This window comes from Pithys albifrons, chromosome 1 (genome assembly GCF_047495875.1).
Source record: "Pithys albifrons albifrons isolate INPA30051 chromosome 1, PitAlb_v1, whole genome shotgun sequence".
In the NCBI taxonomy this organism is placed as follows: domain Eukaryota; kingdom Metazoa; phylum Chordata; class Aves; order Passeriformes; family Thamnophilidae; genus Pithys; species Pithys albifrons.
The window spans coordinates 19,327,342-19,342,663 of NC_092458.1; the positions used below are offsets into that span (position 1 = coordinate 19,327,342).

Genomic DNA, 15,322 nt, shown 5'->3' on the forward strand with positions numbered 1-15,322 from the left:
CAGTGCAGACCCCAGTTCCGCCCTGCGACCTGATGCCACACAGACTCAAATTTATGTTATGTTAATCAATGATCTCATCTACAACCCATACCATCAAAACCTGTGCCTAGTGACAGCAGATCAAACTTGAACATGAAGTCATTTGCCTGCTCTTGTACATACACTGATATCTTTGCTGTTGTTTACAGCTTACTACATTTGTATTCATTTACAAGCAGCGAATAACAGGATGAATTACTTTGCTGGATTCATCATTTTGTTTCACAAACAATGTAAGCTCACTGACTGTTACAAATGCCAGAAAGCCCTGAAAACAAACACCGTCTTTCCTGTTTTATCTCAGGAAGAGGACTGACTATGGAGCAGCAAATTTTCTCATACTGCAACAACCAAGCCATTTCAGCCAACCTGCAGTACAGCAAAAATACACCTACCTTCAGGAAGGAAAAAACTTGATCCCTCAGACTCTTTGAAAAGAACCAACCCACACAAAGACTTTGATTTGTACCAGGGAAGCCGTTACTTCAGAGTTGATATCTCTCATTCCCATTGACTCCCAATTGTCTCTTCTACTGTTTGTCAAGATCATGACTAATAGGCATAAGACTTGTGGCAACAAATATTCTTTAGGACCTGCTCAGGGTGAATACTAGATCTTATACTACTGAACTATCAGCCTCCCAGTAAGTCAAAGGAGGACTTAAAAAGCAACCAAAACAACACAACTTTGTTTTCTGCTATTCCATGCCAACTCTAATCCCATCTTTGTTCCTTTGACCTCTAACTAGAAAGATTAGACATACAGCTTGCCTTAAATATTCATTATTAGGAAGAAACTTGCTTTTTGTTCTGAAAAAAATTCAACACTCAGCACTAGATGATTTATTAGCACACAATAAAGCTGACATGATTTCACGTGAACAGCTTGAAGGTAACAGAATTTTACAGTTATCATCAACTACGCTTAAGACTGGGAAGAATGAAAATCCCTGCTTTTGATATTACAATAGTCTTCCAAGTAGATTTTACAAAACTTGATGGGAATTTCTCCCTCCTAAAAATCAAACTCACCAGATCTTGAGAGCAGTGAAAGCATTTATAAAGAACTCTGCTACTGAGCTGGGAGGAAAAGGAAGAACTCTGACATTTTCTTTTAAAATTGCATGATTCTAGAAAAACTGAGTGGAGAATCCTAGCACTAGCCAATACTGAGTAGGTATATTTGATAGCAAGGGTTTTTTTGGTACTTACTGAGTTCTCTTCACTTCAGCATTTGCAATGGCACTTATGAAAGGCACAATTCTGCCATAGTGTAAGAAAAGCCTGACAAGAGGTATGGCTGCTTCCTGTTTTTCTCTGCAAACTTCACCCAAAATGTGTGCAGCTGATGCTGAAACAGGCTGAACAGTGGAAAGAAATAAAGGCTTTGAGAAATCCTTCCAGAACCAGCATTCTTTCTTTCACCATTAGCTCCTTAATGCAGAACCCCACACAACAGGTGCCATGGCTAGTTAACAGCCTGTCAGGACATAACACAGGTGGATGCTACATCCCAGTTTTTCTGGGCTGTAAGTTCTGATCACAAGAGGGCAGCAACTAAAAAACTATTACAGTACAGGCTCTTTTTTCACCACACCTCCCTCTCCCCCCCATTTTTAATGGCTGTCTTTTCACTGAAAGCCACTTGCCTGGGAAGCAAGAGAAGAGGAAGAACTCCTCTACCTAACCCTTCTCATGTTCAAGTCACAGTGAGTACAGAACCCAGTTCTTGGCCCGAAAAAATAAAAACACTGCTACAACTGTTAAAAAAAAACCAACATAAGGGCACACATGGTACAACTCTCTGACGTTTCAGGATTAATTTTTAGGTTGGGTTTTTCTCAATTAGGCAAGCAAAACTGTTCCTCTCTCCAGTAAAGGAAAACAAGTGGTCAAACTGAAGTTTACTTTGCATTTTCACATGTAAAATTAAAAACTCACGGAGAACATGCTGCTACTAAAACCTAAACCCACTGGTGTTCCTGGGTGTGCCTTCACCCCCCACACCGCATGAAGATAAAGATCTCTACAAGGACTGAAAACAAGCACCAGGGATATGCAGAGCTTAACGAGGCTCTCAGGTCTGAAAAAGCAGCTGACCTCTCTGGTAACTGCAATACAACTATGGTGCCAGCGAGACAGTGACAAACAATCAGAGACCCCTGGAGAAGGATCTGCAGGTAAACAACAAACAGTGCATGCAAATTACCTCAACATCTGCAGATTTTAGCAGGACGTCTCTAAGTGGACTGTAATAGTCTGAGGAAAAAACATGGTCCTCAGTGTAAACCACATTTAACCTTAAGGAACCGAGGTCATCAGGTTTCAATGACTTGTTACCATTATCTCTGGGCTGCAGGAAATACCTGATAGGTAAAAACGTAAGACAAAGTTTGTGCTGAAACACAAGATTAACTCAGGCTATCCATGAGCATATAGAAAATGTACAGATACAGAGAGTATTGATATATGTATCAAACTCTTCAGAGTTCTGAATCAGACTTTTTAACTACGTTTGCCAGTATATTTTGCAACAACTGCAACATGGGAAGTTCTGAACATAAGATTTATGTAGATATGATTAAAACCCCACACACTAAAACCATGGCACTGCTGATGAACTGCAGTAAATATATGATAAACCAAACATATTAAAACTCCCACACACAACAGAGGCAGACTGAAACCTCTAATCACATTATCAAAACTTCTTGTCCTTACACTTGCTAAGATTACTTTGGCTTGTTTACAAAAAAGATACAAATTAAATCCATTTAAACTTTATCACATAGCAGTAATTACTCTTAAGTCTCCACAGCAGACATATGTTTCCACTTATTCTCCAAAAGAAAAATGTCAAATACCATGCTTCGTAAGAACTAGACTGTCGGAGAAATTTCAAAGGGAGTCTCAGCTCTCCTAGAAACTCATCACCAAACTTCAAGTTACTGGCATTCCAAAGATCAACCCTACAATAAGAACAAACAAATTAAAAATATTAATAATAAATTAAAAAATAAAACCAAATAATCCCAACCTTTTTCTAAACTTGCTGGGTTTTTTTCCCCTCAAGCCTACAAGTTAGAAAGACTTAAAACTGTACAGAAATGGTTTCCAAACAGTAGAGATAAACTTACCTTAGATTTCTGAAGCCTTGCAATTCACCTCCATGAAACATCAGTGAAAAAAACTATTTAGATTAACTTTTTCTCATCTGTACTGTTTCCACTATCCATATTGATAGAGATTCAGAGGGCTGTGATCATTTGGCTATACCAGGAATTGGAAAAATACAGGTAAATTGACACCAGGGAAAAAAAGTGAGTCACTTGCATTTTGGGAAGTTCTAGTACATATCTCTAGATGATATTTTCTTAGGCTCTTTAACATTAGGATGGAAAGCAACTGCACTGAGATCCAAAGCAGAAGTATTGATGTCTAACTTAAAATTTTTAGATAAATGCTGCTATACCCACCTTGAAGCGAGGGTTCCAAACTCCAAGGTGGTTTCTGTATCTATTTTAAGGTTTCCTCTAGAAGGCATTTTTATTAGAAAACAAACTCAGCTGACTATTTTGCAGCTATGTGAGAGACTGAATGTGCCTTAAACTTTGGGGAGGAAAAAAAAAGGGTATATGGAAAGAGATACAGGTTTTCAAATAATGATGATTTTTAGAAGAGCAACTTTAATTTGGATAATGTGCAAAGTCATTGTTTCCCCAAAATCATGGGCATCCTTACACAACTTTCATAGTCTCAAGAAAGTCACAGTAGATTTGTCAAGGAATGCATGTTGAGAGTCTTGCTAAAGGTTTATCCTATCTCATGCAAGTGCAGAGGACATCACTTTTGTATCCTCTGAGCCTTGTATTTGTCAACAATATGTCAAGCATCGAGTGTCATACACTAGACAAACCATCGTCTCAGACTGCATGCCTGTTAGGTGAAGTTCTTCAAACTCTGATATTTTGGCAGTATTTCTGCAGGGCAAGAGTTGTCCAAAAGGAAAAAAACTTTTTTGAAAACTCAACCTCCTCTCCCCTTTCTCAGTATTTGATGGGTTATTATCTTGCTAACCAGTTCAGATAGCTAAAAGCAGCTGCAGAAGAAGAGGAATATTTAAGTCTATTTACACAGTCAAACTTACAATTTACCACGTATTTACAGGTTGCTGGTTTCTAGTCTATCAAAACTCTTTCAAGATGCAAACTAGCAATAACATGTACAAACGGAGAGCCAAAGGATATTTCCCCACAGTTAAAGAAAAAAAATCAGTGCAAAGGATCTGTACAAAAGGAATTAACAACTTAAAGCAGATCTCACACTACACAGTAAGCAAAGCAGGCATGCAAACTCTGAAATTATTGGTTTATGCTCTTGGAGTATCAAGAATGAGCAGCACTTACTAAAAATCTTAACACACAGACCTCAGAGTGTAAAAGGTAATTGTTTCCCAAAATTTTTAAACGGCAAAATTATGACTAGTATTATTCTGAAACTGGACACACAGTAGTCACAGAAAGAAACAAACAGCAGAGAGGGGGAGGAGAAACAATGAATTCACCAGAACATCTGGTCCCCAAGTGTTGATATGTCCTGCCTACAACTTCCTACACCCACTCAAAACAAGAAAACTTTCATAGCTTTAGAGAGAAACCATGAGACACTAAGTCTCCTCTTTACCCTGTGGAATTGTATTTTTCTCAGGAGATAAAAAGAAAACAAATCCTCGAACCCATAAATTGTGTGATCCATCCAGGGGGCATGGGGACAATCTAACTCCCACTAAACAGAGAGGAGGAAGTGAGCGGGGGTGGAAGGGGAACCTGAGATGGAAACAAAAACACTCTGTCCTACAGGGGACAAAACCTCTGAGAATTTGCCCAACCAAGACTAACATTTTATCTGCTCTTGCTTACTATTCAAATACTTAGTCTTTACCCAACTGTTTTGTAGTCCTCCTCTCAAACTATTCATCTTTACCACACTGTGATACGTTGGTTTTCAGGAATGACAGACTTTTCTGAAGTTCAGCTCTACACACATTACTGTTGCAGTCATTTGTCTAGAAAATATACTTAGTAAGTGAAATAACTGTATACTTGCATTCAGTCCAGTAGTACAAAACAAGAATCACTGAAATATTAAGCAATTTGTAACCACTGTCTAGGGTCCTCTTCCAAACTATCACAAAAACTATCAGAGAATTCTAGCTTTCACTTAAAATCAGTGTATGGCTGAGCATCATGGTTATAAAGACTAGACTGGGACTACCAAGATGTGGTTTAGTTGCCCATTTAATCCCATACATCCCACGGGACATGTGACATGCTATTTCCTATCTGCCTACAGCATGCAAAGCTTTGCAGAAATACAGTCTAGTACTAGCACTAGGTCATCTGCTGTGCTGCAACACTGACACCAAAGAGAACAGCACTGCACCTGGGCCTGTGCTTTTCCTCCCATGAATTAGCTGTGGGTTGTCCCTCAACCAGCTACCTTTGCACTGCCTGACACAGATGTTCTCCGAGTACAGCTTTTGTGTCTCTTACATATAAATAGTTTGCCCTTCCTGCCTCACAGAGCCGTGGCAAACACAAATCCATTAATGGTCTCGGAGTGCTGTGATATTACACTGACAGGCTACATGAACCAGCAGCGAACTGTCAAATCAGAACAGCTCTCAATTCATTCATTCATGAACAGAGATGCATTTTGCTTGCTGGGAGTCAGTACTGTTCTCCCTCCCTGGTCTCCCCTCCTTTCCTTACAGCCAGCTGTGCTTCAGAAGGAACTAGGGAACATTCTGGGAGATGCAGCACTGCCTCTCTAGTGGGAATACCTGGGGAGGAAGGGGGTGCTACTACCTCCCTCAACCTTTCTTCCTCCAAATCGTAGCATAAAGGAGAGGGGAATTTCTCACCGCCTGATGTAGATACAGCAATTTTCTTCTACAACACATCCAGATCACCAGATGGCCTAAGCCTTTGAGTTTCAATGTATGTGATGGTATGATACATGTGGCATCTTCAAGTTTCGTACTGCCTGCTGTTTTCTTCCCTCCACTCTTATACTCATCTCCACTCTTATACTCATCTGTCCACACAGATACTGTTGACTGGCCTCAGCAGGGTTTAAAATAGTACTGGGAGGGTGGCACAGGGTGGGGCAGGGTAGTTTTGGTTTTGAAATCAGAATTGCTTTTTTCCTGTGCAATTGATTTCACTTTTATCACACCAAATCTTGCAACAAGGGGTTACTGTTTGGCAGGCAAAAGAGAAGAGAAACTGCCTCTGCTCCAGAAAAACTCTGAGTTCAAGATTTTCCTTCCAGGGAAGAAGGACCTTATATGGGGTGCAAAAATTAGGTGATAAAGAAAATACACTCTTTAACTGAGAGCATCACAGAGCCTCTGGGCTCTCCTGGGAAACTGAGGGAGGAAGGGAAGGAGGGAAGGGGGGGGGGGAGAGAGGCAGGGAGGGAGGAAAGGGGAGCACAGACATAAAAGGCCGTGCTTAATGACAACCACACATTAGCATACACACAGTATACACAGGATACAAGGGAAAACAATAAGGAATAAGGATCTCTCTTGCATCAGAACCATCACACACACTCAAAATACAATCTACAAGACAGTGAAGGTAAATGAACATACAGATACAGTGATGAAGCCCCATCTTGATTTATCAACAGCAAAACCATGCTTGCCACTTTGAAAACAGGGTTTACTACAAAGTTACACAACTTTGGAAGACAGTTTTATACTGTTTTATATTACCTAATCTCCATTTTGTCAACTTCATCAACATCTTCAATATCAAAATGGGATTTCTTGTTGTAGCTACTGGGTCTTGTAACCTAATAAAAAGAAAGAAACTGTAACAGATTGATCTGATACAAAACCTTTCTGATGCAACTTGTACAAACCTTTGGATAATCACTGCCTTTTACTATCAGCAGTGACTTGAGTCCTGACACATCCATGTAAGTGAATAAACATGTTAACTAGACAGATTCCTGACTACACAAAAGTGCTGGTTACACAGTCATAACCAGGAGTAACTAGATACTCCATACTTTCTTTACAGAGAAAGAACATCTTTCGTATTACTATAGCATTTTGAGTTTACATTATCAACAGAAAAATGCCATTGAAAGGAGCACCACTTTTATAATCTACCTAGGGAAATAAAAGGGCAATTTATATTTGGGTTTTAAATACAGCTGTACAACAGATGCCCTGAGGCACTCTGAAGAGAGTGGGGGAGGAATGAAAACCACCCTTAAGAACATTTTGCAGTGTATCTAGTTAAAATTGCTACGTTCTGCTTGCCCTGATATCCTGGAAGTCAATTAACCTGCCCATGCAACAAATACTGAGCAGACCAATTGTGCAAGAACTCCTAGCCTGTGTTATGCATATCAGAATATAGAACAAGCTGCACAATTCACCAATCGTATTTTCAAGATTCATTAAACAGCAAAGCACAGGCAAAAAATGGAAAGCTGCAAGTGTAGAGCATTAGAAAAAATGGTTTTGTACAAACATTTCTTAAAATTTGTTTTCTAGCATGATTATAAAAAGACTTTGATGCTTGTGTTTTTGTATAGTGTGTCAAACTTGAGAAAAAGGCTACTCCACCCAGCTGAAACCACAGCAGGAACTGATCAAATGCAAGGGTGTATGATGTGTGGGTTCAGCTCTTGGTTGCACACAGAAGCTGAACTTTATTGTAGGTTTGAATACATTTGTGGCTTAATACTTCCCACTCACAAGAACTGGCTTTTATTGTAAATGTGTACTTGTACTGTACATGAGGTAGAAATGCCACAAACAAGGGAGGCAATGATATAGCTAAGTGGAGAGAAACCCAAGAAGAATCTTTGGCACAAGACACTCATAGCCTTTTGTACATGTGTGAGGCAGGAACATTTTCAAGACAATACATAAAAACTAGAAGGTACTGGCAGCACTGGAGATCAAATGCTATAGATTAATGGAATCAAATGCAGCTGGTAAGCCCAAGAGCACAGTGGATTTAAATACAGTCTACGACTTCAGCAGTTAAGTACAAATTTCCTCAACCTAGCCTTGCAAACACTATCTTCACCATTCCTGCAAATTATCCTACATAACTGCACATGACATTTTCTACTATCATTGTGGAGCTAATGTTGTCATTTTTAATAAGGAAGCAAACTTTTAAGTCTGTTGTTATCTGTCACATGAGTTGCTTTAAAAAGCTATATAGCACAGGTTAAACTTATGGGAAGTCCCTTTTCAGTAAACACTTTTCTAAGAAGTTTTGTTGGAATCTGCATGTATGAGGTATCTTTGTTCACCTGTATGACTACTTAGGATGCATGATAATACAGCTCAAGAGTGGCATTCCTAAAGAGACCGCTGTATGAAACTGTGAAGGAGGAAAGCCCCAGTCCACAGTGCTGAACTAGCTGTCAAAGAACATTTTACAAAAACAGGGGGCACAACTCTGCCAGCCTGGCAAAGCTGGCAAGCTGCTTATCAGCTGCTTGTTTGTTTTCTACCATGTGCAGGTTCCCAGCACTCCCCCCTTCAGTTCCTGTAAGAGGGCCATTTTTCTGTAGCTACATACAGAGCTCCACACCACACTGCAGCTGAACTCACAGTGAAAATGGTTCCTAACCATCAGGTGCAAGTTTCACTCACAGCACCCCTTAAACAAGCCCTTCTATTTCCCAAACCAATGATAAGCTATTTTCCATTTAGAAAATTAAATCCATGTGACTTTCTGGTTGTAGAAAAGAAAGCCTCCAATCACTGCCTTTTACAGATTGGCTTCTTCCTTGGAGGCATGGCCCATCACTGTGCTAGGAGACTGCAGGAAAGCTGATGAAGCTGTTTGGAAGCAGAAAGTGACACTGCTGTCAAAAGTATGAATCTGTGCAGCTCCACAGGAATTGGAGCACTTTGTTTGCATACACCAACCACAGGTCTGCCCACATCTCATTAGTGAATGTATTTCCCAGTTATAGCACTTCTACTGAACATTGTTCCTTGAAGATGTTCAGCCTGATATGCACTAACTACTCTCAAAATGACATAAATCTATGACGGCTTTGTCTGCACCAAGGGTATGTTTGTGTTTCAAGTTCTGGCTGATTCAGACATTTCCAAGCTCTGCTCTTACCCATACAGAAATCATTTGGCTCTGAGTTAGCAGAACAACTGGGGCATGGGCTTGAGTTCAGGTTTTGCTTCTGTTGGTACTTGCACGCAAACCAGCTTTCAGCATAAAGGCAAGCTAAGCAAGACTCCAGCCCCCTCCCCCTACCAACTCCAGCTGGAAGATGCTTTGTTTCTCTCTTTTCCTCTCCCAGTGTGGCACTGCCAAGTTCAGTGTTTAAATACCTAACATTCGCTGTTTCTGCAGCACACAGAGGGCTGAGGAATCTGAGAGGTGAAGTTTTCAATGGTATACAGTCTGAATTCCCTGACTGCATTCTCATTAAAAAATTCTCAGTGACAGGCACCTCCAGAACTGCCTGTGTTAAGTTTAGGGAAACGCATTTTAGTTTATTTACGTGTAGCATCACTCTTGTGTCACTGCCAACGACCACAGTTCTGGGCCAGGTGATGGTCTGAAATTCTGGGCAGTCCTGAGCAAACACAGACACATCAGTGCGGTTTCAGCGCTCAGCGTCATGGATCTCTCCCCTGCCAACAATGCTCACACAGCAACTCCAGAGTCTCAGGGAGCCAGGAAGCAGGCACCAAAGCTCACTGCTAGCAGGGCAGTTATATCCTAAGATGAGATGTGCTGGGCTAGCAGAGAAAAGATCACCTTAGATAGCCATGCTGGCCAACTCTCATGGCTTCCACCCGCCTGGGCACTGAAAAAGTGCTCCTGCCAATAAAGAACTTGCTGTGTCTGTTTCTCATATCCAAACACATTGCATCAACAAGAGCACATTTCTGTTGGTATGACAGACTTTAGATTAGTCAGTCCAACTATAGGCTTCTAGGCAAAGACAGTAGTTTGTAGAAGGAAGGGGAAGGCAGCAATGCCACAAATGACACATGCACTTCAGATCCACACAGTGCAACAGCACTAGTACAACTCCCTTCTCCCCAGCTCTTTTTCCTGATGTGGCTGTCTGTATTCCAGAACTGACTCGAGAAACCACATCCCAAGGTGCTATCCCTATGCCAGCAACAATTTCTAATGCAAATGTGACCTGAATGATGCGGCCATACAAGCAGAAAGGATTTTTCAATATATGCCAACTGCATTAGGCTACTGTGGCCTTTCATCAACTTTGTTATACCAGATACATTTTTGAGGTGTCTCCTGAAATAGAACAGTTAAGCAAAGACCAGGCCTATGATGTCCAAGAGAAAAAGAGAAAGATACACATACTTTAGAAGACAGAATGAAAAGTTTCAAGAGGTATCTAAATTATAAACACATGCACATATATGTATGGACACACCACAATTACAGCTGCTCTTGCCAGAAAGAACCGAAATGAGTGCTTTCACAGAAGTTATACTTTATCTTAACTGGACTTGTTGAAAATGTTCTGCATTAAATAAAGCTGTAGAATTTCACCCACTTGGATAAAAGGCACTGGTATTGCAGCAGACTGGTAGACATCCAGAACAAGCAGTGTATTTTTCCTCTACAGTTTTCATTACTCCTAAGGAGATAACCTTCCTCCCATTGACTGGGAAAGACAGGGTGGAGCAGCTATAAAAACAAAGACTTAAAAAAAATTTTCTGTGTGTGAGGCGGGTGTTGCTTTTTTTTCCCCCCATTTTTAACTGTAGTTTTTTTCAAAACTCTACTGGGGTGATTTGCAATTGAGCATGAAGTCTATTGTTCAGAAGTGCCCAACTTCAAGCTTTTCCTACAGAGTAACCGAGCTGAAGCAATACACTGCTCCCTCAGCAGACGGCTAGGCTGATCCCAAGTACTTCTTTCTCCTGCACCAAGCTTTGAAACTATCTTCAAAGATGACAGCTGGCACAACATGGAGCAGGATGCTGTGCCAACTATCTACAGTATAGTATTTCAGCTTATCACCCATTCCTTTGAAATACCAACCTCAAAATAAAACACTTCATCAAAATGTGGATTGTTGGTCTTCTTTTTAACTTTAGTCTTTTTGGCTTCTGATCTGAATTAAGGAAACAAAACAAACAAAAAAACAGGGTAAGACACAACATTAGTAGATGTGCTATCCTAGAACAGAGCCCCTGAAGAGGAAATAGCCATCCACTTGATTTATCTGATAAAACTGGAATGTTATGGGGTTCCAGCACAGCAAGGCACAGAGAGTTGCACACATTTAAGAGCGAGATTCAATGCAGGCCTATTTCTCTAAAGTGGCAGCAATCACAGTTTGTTATCCTCTTTTAAACACACACCCTGGGACCCCGATTCTGTCACTTCCTTGATCCAGCAGAATCTTTTATCTGTACAAAGCAACTGGCAAGAACGAGGCTCTAAGCAGCAACATTGGAAAGATTGTCATAGTCTTTACATGACTCAAAAATTTCCCATACTCTAAAAGACACAGGAGATAAAGACAAACACAGCTATCTCTGTGATTTGTATCTTATAATCCTGGCCTGAAGAATCAATGACTGCTTGTCAGTGATATTAGATAATCAAAAAACCCAGAAAGACTTTTTCAGTAAGAAATTTTAATTGCTGTATTACCATTCCTTTCCTGCAGTCCCAACAGCACTTAGTTAATGTCATGGTGGCAAATTACTATGAGCACTGCTGAGCAGAAGGCTCTATTTCTACTGTTTCTGTAGGAACAAGATAATGGCAGACCTCCTCCCAACCACTCACCAGGCCTGATCAAGTTTAGCACTGCCCATTCATCCTCTATGAGCAGTGCCATCTGCCTGTGCCTGCCTTTTAGAACACAGACATCTAACTGCTTGGCATTGGGCTAGAGCCAGCCAGTGCATTTCTCACAGGCCAGCCAACAGCTGTTTGATGACTTCCAAATGTGATGAACCTATGCTTGATTTGTTCTCGTTACCTACAAGAGGAAAGCTGTGTGCTGTCCTGTGTCACCAATCTTGCCCTACAGCTCTGCAGGCATAGATAAAACAGACACAGATGGAGAGGCACATCAGCCATGTGGAAAACTGACCTACTAATCATCTCATCCCAACATCTATCTGTCATTTCTCATGCACCAAAGCTGCTTAGATAGCTTGTAACTGCTTATATTAACTGGACAAGTCTGTGTATTTCAGAGGTCAAGTAAAACTGGGTCCAATTCCCAGTGCTGCTATAGGCTTCCTATTTGACTTGAATGGGCCTGTCCACAAGTAAACAATGTTTTCCCATCTATAACACAGGAATAGAAAAAGTTTTCGTCAGGAAACCTGATGCCCCTGTACTTACAAATCAAACAATAAACAGCTGCACATTTGTTGAAATTTTTATTCTCGGCATTGCACAACTGCAGCCAAATAAAGCAGCTTTCCTACTCTAAAATGAAAGGCATTGAAAAATCCAGATAGGAGAATGATGTACAGATTAAGAATATCCCGCTATTCGTAGAAGCTGAGAGATAAGAGAGACTAATCGCCTTCAGGACATAGGACAGATTGCCAACCCCATCTCATCAGCCACACTTGCCAACCAACCTCTTTACTGATAAACCCATCTGGGAGGGGACTGGGAAACAGGATGTAGAACGGGAGGCGATTAAGGCAGCACAATTACTGAGCAATTACAAAGCAGAGGATGGGAATAAGCTGCATGCTGCTTGCTGGAGATAGGAGGCGAGCCTTCTGCCCCCACCAAAAAGCAGAGGAATAGGATAAGGTTATTCTCCTTAATCTGAAGGGAAATACATTATCAATAGTCCTGCAGTATCCAGGCTGGGAGACAGAGGGAAGCAGACAAAGGTAAGTTGGGACATTCACAGGTTAGTCAAACAATCTCCTTACAGTTTCAGTAACAGCCACTCAGTGCCATCCGAAACAAGTTACAGGCTTAAAACAAAGTGTGTAACTCAAACATACAGCTCATTAATGGAGATCAGGCACAACACACCTAGAGAAAGATGAAGAATACAGACAGGCTCCAAGACTCTTCTGCATGCAATATGAATTTTTGTCAAGAATATTTCTTATTTATAGTATTTTCAATAAACTGTTGTAAAACATTATGAATAGCCCATGCTACCAAATCTGATTCTTTGAGGTCACAGCAGAGCTGTTTTGTTTCCAAAATGACACAGACATAAAAGGTGACTTTAGATAAGCAGAAACAAAACAGTGACATCCAACAGCACATGAAATTTTTATAACAGATGGGAAAATTGAATCTCAAATTTAAATGAAGAGTATTATGCAGAATCTTATCACTAAAACCTCATCCCAAATTTTACCCACACTATTATGTCTGCATATGTCAAATTGCAGGACTGAGCCACATAGGGGTTTTGACATACACACTAATTTGCCACACCTTGAAAGTGAAGACACTTTAAATATTCACATACAAACGTGCATACTCTACAAGATGTTGATATATTCAGATTTCTCTTCTGCCCCTGCCCAAAACTAGGCAATAAATTTACTCAAATACTGGCAATCCAACTGTGAAGTGAGGAAATGCATAAATTAAGCCTAACCACAAATCATATGCTTCAGGATATTTAAATTATTATGAGATTATTCAGATCTTTACATAAATAAAACCTGAAATAAGCCTCAAATTACTTACTGTAGTATAATTCAGTAGCTCATACGTGCACACACCAACACTTAACATATTCTAAATATTCCCAGCTGTCCATCTGAGAACGCAGATTTCTAATAGACAAAGGAAACAGAAACCATCCTTATAAAATGAAAGGATGTGCAATACTTGCCTGGAGGGTCCTGCTAAGGTAACAGTAGCATAGGGATCACATTGCCCATTCACAATGGGCAGCCCTTGGCACTCTAAAACTCTAAAAAAGAAGAAAATTAAGACAAATCAATTAAATGGAAAGAGACTGAAAGGAAAATCAAAGCAAAGCATTTCTATCCTGTTCTTTTTTCATAATACTTTACGGAATGGAAATGTCAGTAAGTAGAAACATTTAATTTACACTTGAACTTGAAAACATATTTTGGTCTTAAATACTAACTTTAACGGGGTCAAAAATGCTGTTTAATTACTGAGAAACCTTAACTCAAAGGATTCTTATTATGCAAGCATGACAACTTAAGGTTCATGAAGTAAGAGTCTGCTGTCAAGATGGGAGCTGTCAGCACTTTAAAATTCTGTGACAACTTATTCACCAAAAGACATAACCATAATTTACTTTTGTAACAGAAGATTAAAAAAACCAACACAGACAGATCCCAGCAGTAGTTAAGTAATTCCTCAGAATAACATTGATGAAGGCCTAATGCTTTTGACAAAATTTGGCATGGGCTTATTTGAAAAGGTGTGTTAACAATAGACCAGGAGAGAGTTCGACACCGCCACCTTTCTCCATGTTCAGCAGCTCTGAAATAGAGACACTGGAGGGGGAGCATGGAACAAATTGGGTTTTCCTGCATGCCAGGGTGGGAAAGCTGCACTTCTGCACTCTCATTTCAATACCCCTTTGGGGAAGAAGAAAAAATTAAAAATAAGCAAAAACCCAACACAACTCCCTCAAAAAAGTAAAGCAATGTTTCATGTTTCACAAGTTAAAACCTACTGAGGAAAGCAGCGCCAGATGAAAACAAAGACAAACCAGTTGCCAGGACTCTCCCTCCTGAAACAAGTTCTGCTTCTAATAGGTAAGTCGGCTGAACTAAAGCATTTACAAAATTACAACTGCAAAATTTCAGTGAAGACAAACTCTGAAGCTCTTTGGGCAAGTGAGTAGTACTATCATTGCAGTGTGAAATATCTTGCAACCTCCTGGGCACTATAAAATCAGAAGAAAAGTAATATCCATTTTATTGTTTTCAGTGACAGTAGCTTTGATTCAGAAAAATACTAAAAAGATCAATAAATAAAAATTTAGTAACAGATAGTGCTTCCCAATCTTATCCACAAGGCAAGTTATTTGGTAACATACAATGGAGACTTTAAATATAATTTAACTGTAGACCTATTATTATTTACTCTGCATAGTATTCTTCACCAATACAGGAATCATTTTTGTACCTGAGGAGGTAGAGTCATTATAGGTTCACACACTACTACAAGTACATGAAGACTGAAGATCTCACTAAGGGACACACACAGGCAGATGAGTAGCACATTCCATTAATAGCTGG

At 40.1% G+C, this 15,322-nt stretch overlaps 1 protein-coding gene across 2 annotated transcripts in view; it reads right to left on the bottom strand.

The window, feature by feature from the left end:
- RASA3 (RAS p21 protein activator 3) overlaps positions 1 to 15,322 on the bottom strand; it is a 134,205-nt gene that overhangs the window by 18,140 nt on the left and 100,743 nt on the right. For both annotated transcript variants that reach the window (XM_071573662.1, XM_071573744.1), the window contains exons 6-11: positions 13,933 to 14,013; positions 11,130 to 11,202; positions 6,821 to 6,900; positions 2,904 to 3,008; positions 2,249 to 2,405; positions 1,252 to 1,400 (exon numbers count right to left, since the gene is read on the bottom strand). In XM_071573662.1, coding sequence (XP_071429763.1) covers positions 1,252 to 1,400; positions 2,249 to 2,405; positions 2,904 to 3,008; positions 6,821 to 6,900; positions 11,130 to 11,202; positions 13,933 to 14,013 — 645 coding nt within the window. The remainder of the gene's footprint in view (positions 1 to 1,251; positions 1,401 to 2,248; positions 2,406 to 2,903; positions 3,009 to 6,820; positions 6,901 to 11,129; positions 11,203 to 13,932; positions 14,014 to 15,322) is intronic.